The sequence below is a fragment of the Botrytis sinoallii genome (genome assembly GCF_014898435.1).
Source record: "Botrytis sinoallii strain Bc 23 chromosome Unknown BSIN_028, whole genome shotgun sequence".
Lineage (NCBI taxonomy): Eukaryota > Fungi > Ascomycota > Leotiomycetes > Helotiales > Sclerotiniaceae > Botrytis > Botrytis sinoallii.
In genome coordinates, this window is record NW_024066055.1 from 72,919 (window position 1) to 88,230 (window position 15,312).

General features: G+C 41.6%; 4 protein-coding genes across 4 annotated transcripts; 3 read left to right on the forward strand and 1 right to left on the reverse strand.

Annotated features, from left to right (window-relative positions):
* Positions 1–3,141: 3,141 nt before the first annotated feature.
* On the reverse strand, positions 3,142–4,738 carry EAF02_010876 (uncharacterized protein). The gene is made up of 2 exons (XM_038906924.1): positions 4,009–4,738; positions 3,142–3,959 (listed from the first exon to the last, which is right to left on the reverse strand). The coding sequence occupies exons 1-2, from the start codon at positions 4,549–4,551 to the stop codon at positions 3,390–3,392; spliced, it is 1,113 nt and encodes a 370-aa protein (XP_038753214.1). The 5' UTR covers positions 4,552–4,738; the 3' UTR covers positions 3,142–3,389.
* Positions 4,739–5,217: 479 nt separating this feature from the next.
* EAF02_010877 (uncharacterized protein) lies at positions 5,218–6,655 on the forward strand (the record flags this gene model as incomplete). Its single annotated transcript, XM_038906925.1, has 4 exons — positions 5,218–5,396; positions 5,450–5,712; positions 5,771–5,909; positions 5,959–6,655. 4 exons carry the CDS (start codon positions 5,218–5,220, stop codon positions 6,653–6,655), a joined length of 1,278 nt encoding a protein of 425 aa, XP_038753215.1.
* A 6,076-nt stretch (positions 6,656–12,731) lies between these two features.
* EAF02_010878 (uncharacterized protein) lies at positions 12,732–13,598 on the forward strand (the record flags this gene model as incomplete). Its single annotated transcript, XM_038906926.1, has 1 exon — positions 12,732–13,598. The coding sequence occupies one exon, from the start codon at positions 12,732–12,734 to the stop codon at positions 13,596–13,598; it is 867 nt and encodes a 288-aa protein (XP_038753216.1).
* Positions 13,599–13,979: 381 nt separating this feature from the next.
* On the forward strand, positions 13,980–15,269 carry EAF02_010879 (uncharacterized protein; the record flags this gene model as incomplete). The annotated part of the gene is made up of 3 exons (XM_038906927.1): positions 13,980–14,084; positions 14,136–14,311; positions 14,378–15,269. 3 exons carry the CDS (start codon positions 13,980–13,982, stop codon positions 15,267–15,269), a joined length of 1,173 nt encoding a protein of 390 aa, XP_038753217.1.
* Between the last annotated feature and the right edge of the window lie 43 nt (positions 15,270–15,312).

Genomic DNA, 15,312 nt, shown 5'->3' on the forward strand with positions numbered 1-15,312 from the left:
TACTTTGCTATGGTCACGCTGTCATTTCGCTTGAGAATTCATCGGTGAATGTGTAGTTTTCACAGACGGAGAAATCTCTTCTAGATATATATGAACCTTTAGAATTGTATCATCGCCTAGTTTGAGCAAACACGGATGTAGCTCTAATCCTTTCCGAAGTCAATTCTACTGCATAATATGACCGTTCGATGGTGAAGAAAGGACGTTTGCATCCACGAAGATTTCTAGGAAGCTGTCCGTAAACGGGGAAAGTCGCACAAGAGATGCTTAGTTTCAGAATGGTCTAGTTGTTTTAACTTCCGTTATCTTTAACTACGTATTTTCTGGAGTCTATAGTGGATATACACACCTGAAACTCATAAGCAGTCACCACCCGACTGTTGATATGAAACTGAAGATGCGGGGTAAATATTATACCAATAGCCCAAAGCTTGAGCTAGATTACTTTGGATAGGAGGATGAGTCATTTGTGAAGCTATCAAAGTGAGGCTCAATCCTCAAGTGGTAGTATAAAGAGGCGTCTATCATCCAAGAAAAAAGGCATCAAAACTTCACATAGGCAACGGACCCATTCTGGTAGGCGAGAGCTAGAATGATGTAATTCTGTGCATAAGTTTCCAATATGAGCCACTTGTAGTAATTTTGATAGGCGAATGAAAAAAACGTGTGGTGATTGTGTCCATAAGGAAGTTGATGATGAACTGTACTTCTGGCAGTGGAAAGATAGCAATGATAGTGTAGATGTGATGAAATGTAACTAGATGAGAAAATTAGGGGGAAGGAGAAGTATGACTGTCGCGAGAAACAGAGCTTGATGTAAGTGGAACTTCATTTCACATGAGTAATCCCAATGCGATACCGGGATGAATGTAGGCGTGCCTACTTTCCCTAGTTCTTTATTGAATAGCAGTGCTTGATGGAACTCAACCCATTTGTAGATCGATGGCTTTATACACATTGATCCAGCGCGGTGAGATAGAATATCTAGACACAAAATCAAAAGAACAACAATTCTATAGTGTAGTCAATCAAAGGCATGCATGTTCCTCGACTTCTTCAAACCCAAATCTACTCCAAAGCTCCAGAAATTCCCACTACACATATCCATTTCGTCGATCCTGCACCACAGAAGATTCCCAATCTCAAGTATATAAACCTACGTGTCTCTAAAAATATAACTACAACTTCGGACAAATTACGAGGACACCACAGACAGGAGAATCAAGCATCAGATGATCCGAAAAGAAGTGCGCAAGCTCCCTTGGTGCAAACTCCACTGAGAAGGATGATGCATTTCAGTAACTTTGGGATTTTCTCGACGATGAAAGGATATGTTATTACCACCGATGTATCAGTGAATACACATTGTCGATTAATTGATATGCTTCTTGTTATTGGAGTTAAACACTCGTTTACTCCCACGTGGCAGGTAAGAGAAGTTCCATTAAGATTTATTGCACGTTGCGGAATGAGCCTTCAACAATAGCTCCATGACACATAATGATTCCTTCCAATCCAGTTGGTTTCGTGCATGGAGAATCTAGCAGAGAGAAGAATAGTGGGCTTATATCGCTTGAGATGTGTAAGCTATGTGTGTCTGGTCTGCTCTGGTAGATTGAATGGAAATGGAAGGAAGTTTAGTCGGAGCGGGTTAAAACGAATGATACTAGAGTCCACAAATCTCATATCGTGCTGCCTTGCACTCATGCAAAATCCACGGCTCTAATGTCCTCTGTATACATCCAGGAATTGAACGACATCGTATTGTCGCGGATGCTATATAAAAGATTTACCTCCTCCACTTCTTGTATCTTCATCTACATTCTAAGAAAAAGTGAGAAATGTATTCACAAGGCCCTGGCTCCCATTGGTCTTTCCAGAAGTCATTCCATCATACATCGTCTCTATCAAGAAAGAGATTTACACCCAAAAGTCGATAGATGAAGCTCTCATTATCATTGCTAAACATCAGAACCGTTGTCATAGATCGATCACTGTCAATTTCTCGGCCACATCTCAACGCTATTATCAATTCCCATTTTATATTATAACAACCCAAGGAAAGTCCAGTCGTCGACGGGAATTTCGTTATACAAACACTAGATTGTGCAAAAGCCTGGAACTCGAGTAATTGCCCTATGGCTCACCACGCACCAATCTTTCGGGGGTTTGCTGATACTTAGGAGACATCTAACTCTTGTTTTATATGAAAAGATTGATCTGTTCCCACACTTATAATATCTCTAGTAAATCCGAGAATGAAACCTAGGAAATGGAACACACATCGCCACACCCACTTTATTTTTTAGACCGTAGTCGAATTAATTGGAACGATACTCTAATAAGAATGAGCTCTAACCACAAATTAATTACACTCTAGTACCCTCCCATGACTATATAAAAATCGCCTTCTCTTGAAAACATGGAGAGCTTAGATGAACAACAACACCTCTTTCCGCGGTTTGTTGATGCGTTTTCATCAAGAGAGCTAAAGCGGATGCTAAAGACTAAAATATCGAGTTATAATTTTGTATGGGTAAGATGAAGGGCAACATAAGTGCAAGTGTCAAAGTTTTCACAGCTACTGGCGGCAACCGTTGAAAAGTGTTGTCATTCATTCAGTGAAAAAGCAATAACAGCGCAAAATCAACAATCGAAAAGAGATTTAATAAGATTTGAAAAACAACCCCCGCTGAGAAGAACGGTTGCTCAAAGCATGTAGACCTCGATTGATAACATATATCACTCTACATGCGACCTCTCCATTGCAAGCCTTTTACAACTCAAATTCGCCGTCATTTAGTTCAAGTTGCGACCATAATTCTCTCTCAGAAATCTTCTTCCTATACTCAAGGAGATAATACAATCTCCCGTTATAATCCTCATCTCATGTCCTACAACCCCCCACCCACCAACGCAGCCAGACTCCCATGCATACCTCCGCACTTCAGTATATACAAAGGTGATAAAAGATTGAATTCCCGAGGTTGAACATGAATACGAATGGTGGTGATAGTAGAAAGTGGCGAGAAATTATAAGAAATGCCACCCATAAATTCTAGCAGAGCCATTTATCCTGAGCCACCACTTGGTTGAAAGAATGTGAGCAAATACATCTTCAAAAGCACATGGATGAGATGAAAAACAGATTAAATTATCCATATGCGGCCTCTTGAGAGGATAATAGGGACTGATAAAATTTTATTGCTATAAATAAGTGACAAGCCGTGTCTATACACCGGCCACTATACAGCCAGCCCAGACAAACAAATACAAGTCTCTCGATCTCCCTCTTCATATGAAACGCCAACCCTGATAAAATGAAAGCCCTTCGAACTTCTCAACCTTCGATCCTAAGCATACATATTTTCTAGAATTCATACAAATATTTATCTCGTCTTGCCGGAAGAAACACCAGCACCAATAACACCTGGCAATTTTTCATCACCAGTGCTATATAGCATACCAATTCCCCAAGAAACAAGTCCAACGAGAACGAGACTGGAAATGAAAATTAACCAGAATGGTCCACTGATATCTCGTTTTTGACAAGCGGATCCTCCACGTCCTGAATCAACGCCACATCTACAGGCGAAACAATCGCCAGATTGGGACGTGTATTTCTTGTAGCAAGCGCCCATTGATGAGCAGTTATTGGTAGAAGAGATACAAGAATCCAAGGAAGCGTGGCAAACGGGGAGAGTTGTCTTGATGACGGTATTGTTGTTGCGGGAAGAATTGGAACTTGAGGCTTCTTGTACTTGGTGGTCGACAAACTCAGCCATTGGTTCTTCGAATTGTTGTCTGCTAGAGAGCTTCTTTTGTGAGGGCCTAGTATAAGAAACGTAAGAGCCGCTACCTCTGCGGGATTCAGGCATGAGAACGACGATAACGTTCATTTCTGCTTTTGAGGCGAATTTGGTCAATCGTTCGTAAGATGTGTTGATGAACTCCTTGTGCTGTCGCAAACATTAGCCATTAACATCACGAATAGAACGATTCCCATACCTCGGATTTTCTGTTCAAGTCAAGGTGCATAATCTTTGATTTTCCATTCCAACATTGATCTGCGAATGGATTGATAGCATCGTCGAGGGTACAATCCTTCGCCTTTCCGACTTGCAATTCCAAATCATCCGCCAACTTTTCTGTCGTCCTAGCTGTAGGCGGATTTGAGATTGTGAATGCTGGTTTGATAGAAGATAACGAGTTTAGTAGTGATCCAGCCGTCTCTTCGGATACACCCTCAACGATGATAACCAACTCAGCCGCCCTGTCTTTTGGCGCATCGTTGAATAATGATTTCCGTTGACCTCCAAATTTATTGATGTATTTAATGGCCTCACTGCCAACCGATCCGACATCGTGAAATTGTGATACGCCCAATCTTTGTGCGAGGACGAGTCGTGCTTCATTTGGAGAAAGAGCTGGAGGTGATATGAGGTTGTTTGGCTTTTGTTGGCCTTCGAGGATATAGGCAAGAGCGGAATCTGATGCAGCACAAACTGTACTGGCCAGTAATGGCAAAAGGAAGCTGGAGGAGAGCTTCATATTTGTTGATGAGTTTTGTTAATTTGATATGAGAGGCTCATACTAAGGTGATCTTCTGGGAGAGCGTCGACGCTGATAACCTCAAGGTGTTTGTACCAAGCTAAGCACAGGTTAGACGCTAACCACTTTCGAATTAGGCTGGTATCATAGAATATGCATTCATGATGTCCAAAAAAGTTCCAGATCACATATCGAAGATTGTTTGAAGGCTCTTAGGTAATGTTTTTGGGAACTCTTGAGATACATACTCGTAGTAGTACTATATTTAATTGTAATTATATCAAATATTTACCCATTGAAGCTATTTATTGTTCGATATTACCGTATTATTGACCCAAATTTGGGAATTTTGTCATCAAAGGCCTTCCTTGTGTATGAGTGTTTATTTGCTTTATTCGGAGATAAATGGGTACAATGCCGACTCAGTATTTTTAGACCATCTACCTCATCCATCTTGCGCTCTTGTGCTCTGCTACCAAATATCTTCAACTTTCACACGTACCCAACGACTATTATTTGATCATCAACGATTCCCTCCCATAGACTCTACTGGATCTCGCATCGCCATCGCATTCGTGGTCCCCGAGAATCTATTCATTTCGCCACAGATTTTCGCCATCAAGGGCTCGCCAACTCGAAGGCGGGCCTTGACTTCTACCCCTCACGATGTTCCGATTGATTAAACCCCGGTTGACGAGTACGTGGACAACAAATGTACGGGCGAGATCAGGACCTGGCCGTTTTGCTGCGAATCCATTATCTATGCGCAGCAATGCTCCGAGATACGCAGGAACGGCGTCAAATCCACATGTGGTTCGCTTCCGGAAATCACCCATTAGAATGAGGTATACATGCTCGGAGTCTGTCTGCAGGAAGTATATGTGCTGATGCTATTTAGAAACGTCGCCATCAGCTTTATGGTGGTATATGTCTGCTTTGAAGTTTACACCAGACTAGTTCTCGGTCCCTTAGACAAGGCTGCTGAGGAGGCATCGAAACACATACCGGAGGAGGAGTGGCAAGAGGCCGAACCACCATTATTTATACCCTTCCTTGGCACCACGAAACAGCTGCCTACTATTCCTTATAAAGGAACTGATCCAGAATTCCAAGAGTTCATCAAGATTAGCCAGGATACAAAGCTTATGAATAAAATTAGGGGTTTCGTCTGCTGCTCAACTCATTTAAATTACTAGTTATGGTTACTGATATTCTTCAGTTGACTTGGCGGACATGATGCGGGATGTTGCTTGCAATAGTCTGGTCGTTGTACTTACTGGAAAGAATCTAAAAAGCAGAAGGATTTGGCTCGATATTGACTTTCCTTCAATTCCTCCACCGTCATTCGAAAGATCAGGGTAAGTCGCTCGCCGCTAAATTACATGGGTTGAGACTAATGTATATCAGTATCGAAATTTCTGACGATGCAATATCCTGGGTCACACAGCCCGTCGATCACCGATTAGTATACAAAATCCGAAATGTTTTATGGCCAACTGTTGTTTTTCAATCCTCATGGAGTTTTATAAAAGTCCTGGCTGCAGAGGAATTAAGAAATATAGCAGGAATACTTGGCCTGGGAGTTCAAACGAGTCCTGATCAACAATCACTGGAGCAGTTTTTAACGTTACAAAGAACGATGAAGGGGTTGAAAGGACAACAAAAGGTACCAGGGGGTGTTCAAGGGCCACTAGATGCGAAGGATGAGCCATCACAACAGCATCTGGATGACAAAAGTAAAGAAATTAGGGACATTACAGGACCCGGAAAATCAACCGTGAAAGAGGAGATTTTCCCTGCACTTGTAAACAATATCAGGGACATCCACGCAGGGTTTGCAAAACCCTTCATGGCATTCAAATACAAATACGTCGAGGCCAGCAGGGGGTTGTGGCCAACTCAAAACCTTCATCCAAGGGGTTCTATTAAAGTATCTGGATTTGTCGAACTGGAATCTGACAGGGCTTTCGTGGTCTTTGATGTCATCGCAGCTTGGGATCCTAAAAAGAAGGAGTTTGACGCTGCAAGTATGCAAGTTAAAATGAGAAGAGTGCAAAGGAAAAAACAAAGACCTATTGGATTACCACGAGGCCCAGTCAGCTGATGGTACTGTGCTTAGTGGATATCGGGTTTTGTTTTGAGGCGTTCATGGTGGGTATCAAGACACACATGGATGTGATGATAAGGCGTTTAGGTGAGTGGAACAATAGAGTCCCATACTCTACTAATGGAGTTGGATTTTTATAAGCGTATTACCTTGGACTAGTCTAGAAAGGCAAAGCTTGGGGTAAGGAAGCGATGGTTTACGAGGGGATGAAAGTACCTATCTGATGTACTACACATTTGATTAATACGCAAAATAGCGAGTCAAAGCAAGACTGATTAGTCCTTTGTAACGATTCTTCTCTAAAACTGCATTAATATGTGCAAATTCTTTCAGTTTGCGTATTGCAATGTTATGACATCATTGTCTTGTAGTATTCTAGAGTCAATGCGTTTTCTTTCGTTTCCACAATTTGCCCCCTTCTTCTCCCCCTTTCAGAATTTCGAGGCGGAATGTCATGTTTATAAGCTGATCCTTTACTGTCTTTCATTGCCTTTGCAATGCATACGAACTGTTTTATTGACATGCTATCGTAATTGGCATATATTTACACACATTGAAAGTACTGATTGCGCATCACAATTTTGCTCGATTGATGCTAGAGAGTTATCATATTAAGGACTTCATTTTCCACCGTATCTCGTTTTGTGAATGTTATCTTTACGAAGTTCTTACAGAGTTCTTCTTCCCTATTTGTCTTCTTTTTCTTCCCACAAACTGTGTGAACAAGGGTATTCACTTCAAAGGAATCACTTCAATACAATGGCTACTGTATCAAAGGTATTAAGCGAATGCGAAAGAGACTAGCTCTTTCAGTAGTGCCTATATAAGGCCTAATATTTTCCCACTTAGCTAGCTCTTTAGATAGAATACAATTAAGACATTTAGGACCTACGAATACGTGGGTGCTACGTCTTCTGTATCCTTCTCGAACCAATACAAACATTCATCATTCGAGGACTCTTGGTGAAAAAATCAGCTGTGGCTATTGTAAGAATTCTGGCCCCTGCTCACTGCATATAAATCGTTTTCCCTGCTAAAACCCTTATTTCTTCAACTTTTTAAATTTCCTATTTAATTATTATACTTCTATATAAAACGATATAATCAAATAGAAAATGATTTAGATTTATTTGAATTTAATTAAAAAAACGCTAGTTTATTTTAGCTATTTTGATTATAGAGTTATAAGATATTGAAAACAAAATTCATAAATTTTCGAAAAAATCGTTATTTTGTATAGAAAAAGTGTTACAAGTTAAAAAAAATCAATTTTTTCAATTTCAAACTTATGTAGTTTCCTAACAAAAATATTTAAAAATAAACTATTCATTTTTTTAACTAATTTATAATATGATTTATATATAATTCAATTTTCGAAATAAAATCTTTTGGATTGAAAACGCTATTAATTTCTTTTAATTTGTATGGGAAAACGCCATTTTGCAGGGATTTTGTCGCAAAACCATATGGGGTGCGGTGAGTAGGTTCCAGAACTCTTACGATTCTTCTTTTGTTTTTGAATCATTCACAGTAGTGGCCGAATCTCTCTTCTATAGAATCCATAGAAGCTATTCTCAATTGTATGACTTCAAGTTCCGGTTGATAACACTGCACTCTAGCAGCAAACTTTCTTCCGCTGCAAAAGACAGAAATTAGGGTGTATAGATTGACAATTTCGACTATAAACTACCTAGTGCTTACTTCTGTTTTCTGATCCGCTCTTGGGGTGCTTCTCGGCATTCCAGATTGATACTGGTATCTTGTAACCGTTCAATTTTACCGTTCAGTACAATATGCTTTGAAAGGCTGACAAACGAAACAAGGGATTTGGTGAGGGAGGAAAGGACCTTAGTAGTGAGCATTGTTGAATTTGTAATGAAACTTGAAGAGCGAGGATGTGACGTTAACAGGAAAATGGGAATCAAGAAGATATGAGGAAAGAAGAGTAGTTGAACTTTGAAGAGCAGTACCTCATCTCATTTTGGAGTAAACTTAGCGCCTGATCAAAGTTTAAGATTTCGGATTCAACCACGACGCTCCATCAGATGACAAGATAGAGTAGCACTTCGAGATATGACAAAAATGACATACTGAGAAATTTTGATTGCTTTTGATGGAACATGAGACGTGATACCACGTGGAATTTCATTGTTACTTCATATCAGTGAATGTGAAAGAGTCAAGAATAATGTCTCTCTGGCCTGAAAGACTTGCTCAAGAAATGCTCCACGTCTTCAAGCATGGAAGGCGCGGATTGATTTTCCACACGGATGGTAAAACCAGGAAATGACAGATTGTCGTCAAGAGGAGAAATCAGAATATGAGATTGCGCAAGAGGGGGTACCAACTTACCATTCCTGCAAATGTAATTCACGAGGGCAAAAAAAAGAAAAACTTACGCTTCAAATCCTGGACATAATTTGTGGCAAAAAAGATCACTTGACCAAAAAATTATAGCAAAGGGTGTAGCAAAAGTTGTATAGCAAAAGGGTATAGCAAAAGTTGTATAGCAAAAGGGTATAGTAAAGAAAAAAGAACACTCAAAGTATCCATCGACTTGGTAGATTCCGAAGAAACACTCAAAGTAGCGATTGACTCGGTAGGACTTTTCGACGTATCGCACAAGAGATCACTCAAAGTAACGATGGACTTGGTGGTTTCCGGAGAAAGACTCAAAGTAGCAATCGACTTGGTATATCTGCTGTGTGATGAAGAGGAAAGAAGAAGAAGTAGGAAATTTAAAATGGGCGTGGAAGATGGGGTTTATAAAGGAATCTTGGGAGGGGGGATCTGCATGATTTTTTTGTATGGAACTATTGGGTGGTTAGGAGATACCCAGAACTACTCGGGAAGTATGTCGATGTTAGACTTTTGTTAGTGGTGGTCTACGATGTTAGAAGATGATGATTATGCCACTAAGGAAAGTTGGGCGTAGTAGACTAGTTTGACACTGTCATCGATTTTGATTGACCTTACTATATTATTATTGACGAAGCATAGAGAAGTAAGCATTTTCTCCGGAATCTTTCAGTGTAGCAGAATCGCAGGAACTCATCCAAAAGGCTATCTATCTATGAATACAATTCAGAACATAGAAATATACGAGAGATGATCTGTCGGCATGTTCTAGAAGTATTGAGAAGCTTTGGAAGGCTCCGAGTTAGTCGATCCATGCAATATAGCGGAGAGGAATAAAGATACTCTTTTGATCGAAGCTCTTGTTTGATTTATCGACGTATTTTAAATCTCTAGAACCTGTCATAAACCAATATGAAGATCATAGTTTAAGCGTGATTAGGGTAAAAAAAAACGGATCTTATTCATGCATGGGGGGAGGATGAGGGCAATGATTGATGGATAGGGAATGGCCGTGAAGCGAATTTATCAGCTACATCTAAATTTGAGCTTCTTATTGTGCTTGTTAGGATGTACCTTGCAAATTGATAAGATCAGATGTGCAACAAATCTATTTCACATAGCTCTGAATGTCTTGATTGGAAGATTCAATTATCAAGTAGTTATCTATTTGCACCTAGCTGTGACACTAAAGTACATTGACATGTACTACTTGAGCTAACTTGCTAGGAAATCCTTTGTAGTTCGACGATATCGGATGAGCAAAGTATCTTTCCAGTCGCAAATGTAGAGCTAGATTTTGTATCAGCTAACTGGAGTGGGAAGTGATCGCACTTGCTTCCAATGGCCTAGGGACTTCATCCCCATTATGACTTTGGATCAAGCCAACATAACACTTTTAATGTATGGTACGAAACCACATTGGCCTACTGCAGATCTTAATCTGGACTCCCAACTAGATGTCTCAAGTGGGCCTTGACAGTATAATACCGACAATTAGAAGGGGGTATTACTTTAGGAAGGGAGTACCCTAAGCTGCCAGCTTTATTATCGATGTTAGGTCGTTGTCTGGCAACTGTCTACTCCCGAACTATCGGAAGGAACGACGAGTCTTTACCATGAACTTTTTGCTGTTGAGGTCCCGTGCAGCGGTTGAAAGTGCAAACTGAGGAATACGATGAAAGATAGTGGTCCCTGTCATGTTTGATAGACCAGTGACACAACTGGAAAGGGTGTTTAGACACATCGCATTGCTCTCATACGGCTTGTGGATGTCAGTGAAGTAATCAAGAGGTAAATATATAAAAACAGTATAAATGTTTATACTAAACAGTTCATCTGACATTAATGATGACTTCAGGCCAAACAAGTACATCACGTACGACCTAGTACGGGGTGATTTTGAATTCATAATATAAAAAGGCACTCATATCAAGAAACACCATCGATGATTTGTGACAATATCATTCACATCATTAAGCTTGATATTATTATATACGTGAAGCTTCAATGTATATATTGTGGGCATACAAATGTCGTTGAGCAACTGACTTGTATTCTTGGATCTAAAGAATTCCCATAGGTCTTGTGATATTTTTCCACCTGACCGAGAAAATGTTAGACATGCAACAAAATTTAAGGTTTCTCTGTCACGGAATAATTATATTCTGGTATTATGATTGGCTACACGACCAATCTAGGCACAGTGTTTTAGAAGCGAGTCACATGATCTTTTTGTTCCCAAATAACATCTTCACTTGTCTACAGTGTGCTCTAGGTGGACCAATACCTCTGAAGTATGCGAATTGACATGAACATAGCAAGCTTCATATTGACAAAACCCAAATATACATATGGAGATCATGTCATTCATCATGAATGTGGCGACGTTTCACGACCTTCAAGGCGTACCTAATCGGAGATGCGCCTCTGCTCTGCTGTCCCTTAGTTGAGAGGATAATACCCATTCTTTCAACCCAAAAAGATAACATAGTATTCCATCAGCCAATCTTTTGTTCGAAGTCTAAATAGACGTCAAATACCACGACGGAATGCCTTTGTCTATGGTCATTAGGTCACCTTCAACTTTCTCCTGCAGTCACATTTGAAGTCTCACATTCCAGCTTCAGTTATTTTCTGGACTGCCTCCAATCACTACGATGCTTATCAAATCTATAGACTAAGATCTCATACGAACAACCAGATAAAACGGTAGGCCGGCCCTGTTTATGGTAGTAGCATGATCCCCCGCTTCACCTCCACCAGCTCAGGGGTAGAGGCTGCCATACTTAGTCGCTACTTGACGTCTTTTCTTCAATCATTGGCGTAGATGTCCTGTTCACCCTTGGACTCAGATACTACTTCGAACGATGAACCTAACGGTAGATCGCTCTTTTTGCAATGAGCCCTTCTTTCGTTCGCTACAACTGGATAATATAGTTCCATTGCTGGATCTTCGTTCTTCACAGGCCTTTTCTTGTGTTGTATCTAATGACTTTAGACATCAATGACACGACAATGTGGAATTATCTCACTCGAATCAGACCGAATCAGACTAAAGCAAAGACCTAGAATTCGATCACTATCTAAACCTCTTGCTTTGTTTGGCATTTGTATTACAATGGATAAAGCTGAATATGCCATGCTTCAAGGACAATGTGGAGTGCTGCCATAAGTATAGCCCCGACAATAAGCTAGCACTCTCGCTTAGCAAGACTATCTAGCTGTTTCCTCTCCAGTCAATGTGGTGAGTAGTCTGCGAGGATTCTTTCCCGCCTATGGATTTGCTTTACTTATTGTTTTTGTGGCATTCAGTAGTATTGGCCATTCTATTGTTCCATCTCACGAGAGACAATATCATAGACGCCATTGCCCGAAAAAGAAAAGTGAATCCCCCTTCCACACACCTAATATTCACTTTCGAGTCTAATCTTATTGTATTCGTGGGCAAGCGAATCGTTTCTATTGTACAGTCGCGTCGCGTCAGTTGTATTCACCTTAGTAGAATCAATCACTTGCTAGTGTAAATGGCACAGTTGAGCTGTACCGCAAAGTTATATCAGTAGGAACTTTGGTCTTTCTCTCAATACTTTTTTCTTCTTTTCCTCTTCACACGAAAGCAATTCAAAGAAGTTTATCATATCAATTCCTGCTGTCCATCAGTAATTTACCTGCTATAATACCACTTCTCAAAGCTTTCTGATTCTCACATTTAACAATGAATCCTGATCTCCCACCCAACGCTGCATGGGCAGCCAATGCTTTTGCTCCAAGAAAGAAGGGGCCCACCATTTTGATTACCACCAAGAACGGACGTTCGACGTTCGGTACTCCAGCTCCAGCTCCAGCTCCAGCTCTCCCCACTCCCGCAAACACACCTCCAGCGGTGGCCCCGCCAAAGCGTAGCAATGGCACCCCGTTCTCAATGGCAGGTAGCCTATTCAACCGACCACCAACCTCTTCTCCGGCACCAGTTTCTCACCTTCCACCGCCATACGTTCCATCGTCATTCCTTCCACCAACAGCGGCGGCTGCTCCAATTCCATACGGAAATCTTCCTCCCTACGCCCCTTCTGCTCCCCCGTCTTTCCTTCCCCAGCTCCCTTCGGCACCAGCACCAGCGCCGACTTTCCCGGCTTCCTCTCCGTTTACCTTCCTCCAGCCCCCACAGTTCCCTTCCGCTGTCACACCCCCAGCGCCAGCGCCAATGTTTGGTTCGGCACCTTTCTCCTCTTTTTCCCCTCCCGTACAGGCAACAGCACCAGCGCCGAATCCTGTCGCTTCAAACCTCTTCTCTTCTACGTCGTTTGGGCAGCCCGCACCGGCACCAACAGTACCTGCGCCAATGCCTCTCCCTCCTTTCTTTCTCCCTTTCTATGCGCAGCAACAACCTCACTCACCATTTTTCTCGCCGGTTTCGGCACCTATCCAGTTCTGTCCTCATCGGCCCGCCGCTCCCATTCCCGCCGAGCCTCCTTCCCCTGAATTTGTCTTTGATTCAGAGAACCAGAGAATCACCGAGGAAATGGATTGTAAGTTCTTGATATCTCCTTTCATACCAACAAATCACATGCAGATTCCCTAATTCGTGGAGCAGGGTGTACAGATGAATACTCGCAGCATATCAATAGCTTCGAGGAGATGCAATGGGATCGAACTGACGATTACCTAATGGATTGTTATGATATTTTGTGAAGTATTCTTCCTCACCTGTTTTACTCATATCAACCCGATTTCGGAAACCACCTCCTTCATTGAAATTTCTTTGGGAAGGTGCAGTCGATTATTCTCTCGAGATTTATAAGCTTCGATTGCGACTCATCCTTATTAACGTCAGAGTGTGATAATCAGAAGCCAATCTTGATGGCTACTGCCCTCGAGTTCTAGTAAACTCTCAACTGTTTTGCTACAAAATGGCGTCTCGATTTCTCACCATTCCAGCTCCAGTTCACTCTTCACAGCCGCCATGATTCGCTACACTTGCTCACTCAACACTCCCGAATTCCATCTCATAATTTACCTAGCTCTGAATTTGCTCCTCACACTTTTGAACAAAAGTATTTTATGTCAAGCACGTTCTTTCATCTCTCATAAAAGAAGTCCCCCTACTAACAAACCATAGTATCCATACCCATGGCTTCTTACAGCATGGCACGCACTCTGCTCTTCCATGGGCACATATATTTCTCGAAGACTTGATTCTCAAAATCTTGAACATCGAAGTCAAAGAAAGAATTATTACATACTCTTATTTTCGATCTTATACACGATCAATATTGCAGTCAGCAATGTCTCACTGTAAGTCTTCAATTGTCTCTCTCTCTCTTGATTCTTTCATTCTAATCCCGACTAACTCCTCGGTAGTGGAATAATGACTATTCCCGACCACCTAGTAATCCGCTCCACCATCCCCATTTTCGTCCTCATCCTCTCCTTACTCTTCCGTTTACACACAAAACCCTACTCTCCTCTCACTATCATCTCTCTCCTCCCCCTCAATCTCGGCGTCCTCCTCGTCTCCCACGACTCCCTCACCCTCACTCTCGACACCACGATACTCTGTCTCCTCGGCGCCCTCCTCTCCGCCTGCAAAACCCTCTCAACCAACTCCCTACAAACCCACCTCTCCATCCCCGCTCTAACAATCATCCACCACGTCGCCCCTCTCGCCGGCATCCAAGCCACAATCTGGTCCTACATGAACGGCGAAATCGACGAATTTCTCGTAAAACATATATCTTCCACTTCTTCTCCCCTCTCGACCTCTCACTTCGGTATCCTTCTCATTCTCACAAACGGTCTCGTAGCATTCCTACTAAACTGGTCGAGTTTTACCACGAACAAAAAGGCAGGCGCCCTTACGATGGCCGTGTTGGGGAATATCAAACAAGTCATCTCGATTGCGATATCGATTGTGATTTTTAGAGATGCGAATGCATCATTCACAGGATTTGCTCACATATCCGGGATGATTTTGGCGCTGGGAGGTGGATTTATGTACAGCTTGGTGGAAGTTGGGACGTTTGAAAAGTCGAAAAATAACACGTTTGGACATTCACAGGATGGCCTTTCTAGGAATATAGAGGAAGACATAGGAAGTCGAAAGACAGTATATATGTTACATGAGCTGAAACCCCGTCATTTTTGGGAAGTGAAGAGATGGCGTATCGGGTTTTCACGTCTCACTGCCATCTGTTGTGGATTGGTTTTCACCTTTGCTGTTCTGTTGTTTTGGGGGGTTTTTTTATTAGCTTAGTTGTTTCGATTTTCGCTTTTGATTTGAATTGAGTTCATTTGGT

Bases quoted from the DNA above. Each gene is read 5' to 3' on its own strand.
- EAF02_010876 (XM_038906924.1), bottom strand. From the start codon at position 4,551: ATGAAGCTCTCCTCCAGCTTCCTTTTGCCATTACTGGCCAGTACAGTT. The intron at 3,960-4,008 runs GTATGGGAATCG...TGTTTGCGACAG, and splicing joins ACTTGAACAGAAAATCCGAG to CACAAGGAGTTCATCAACAC.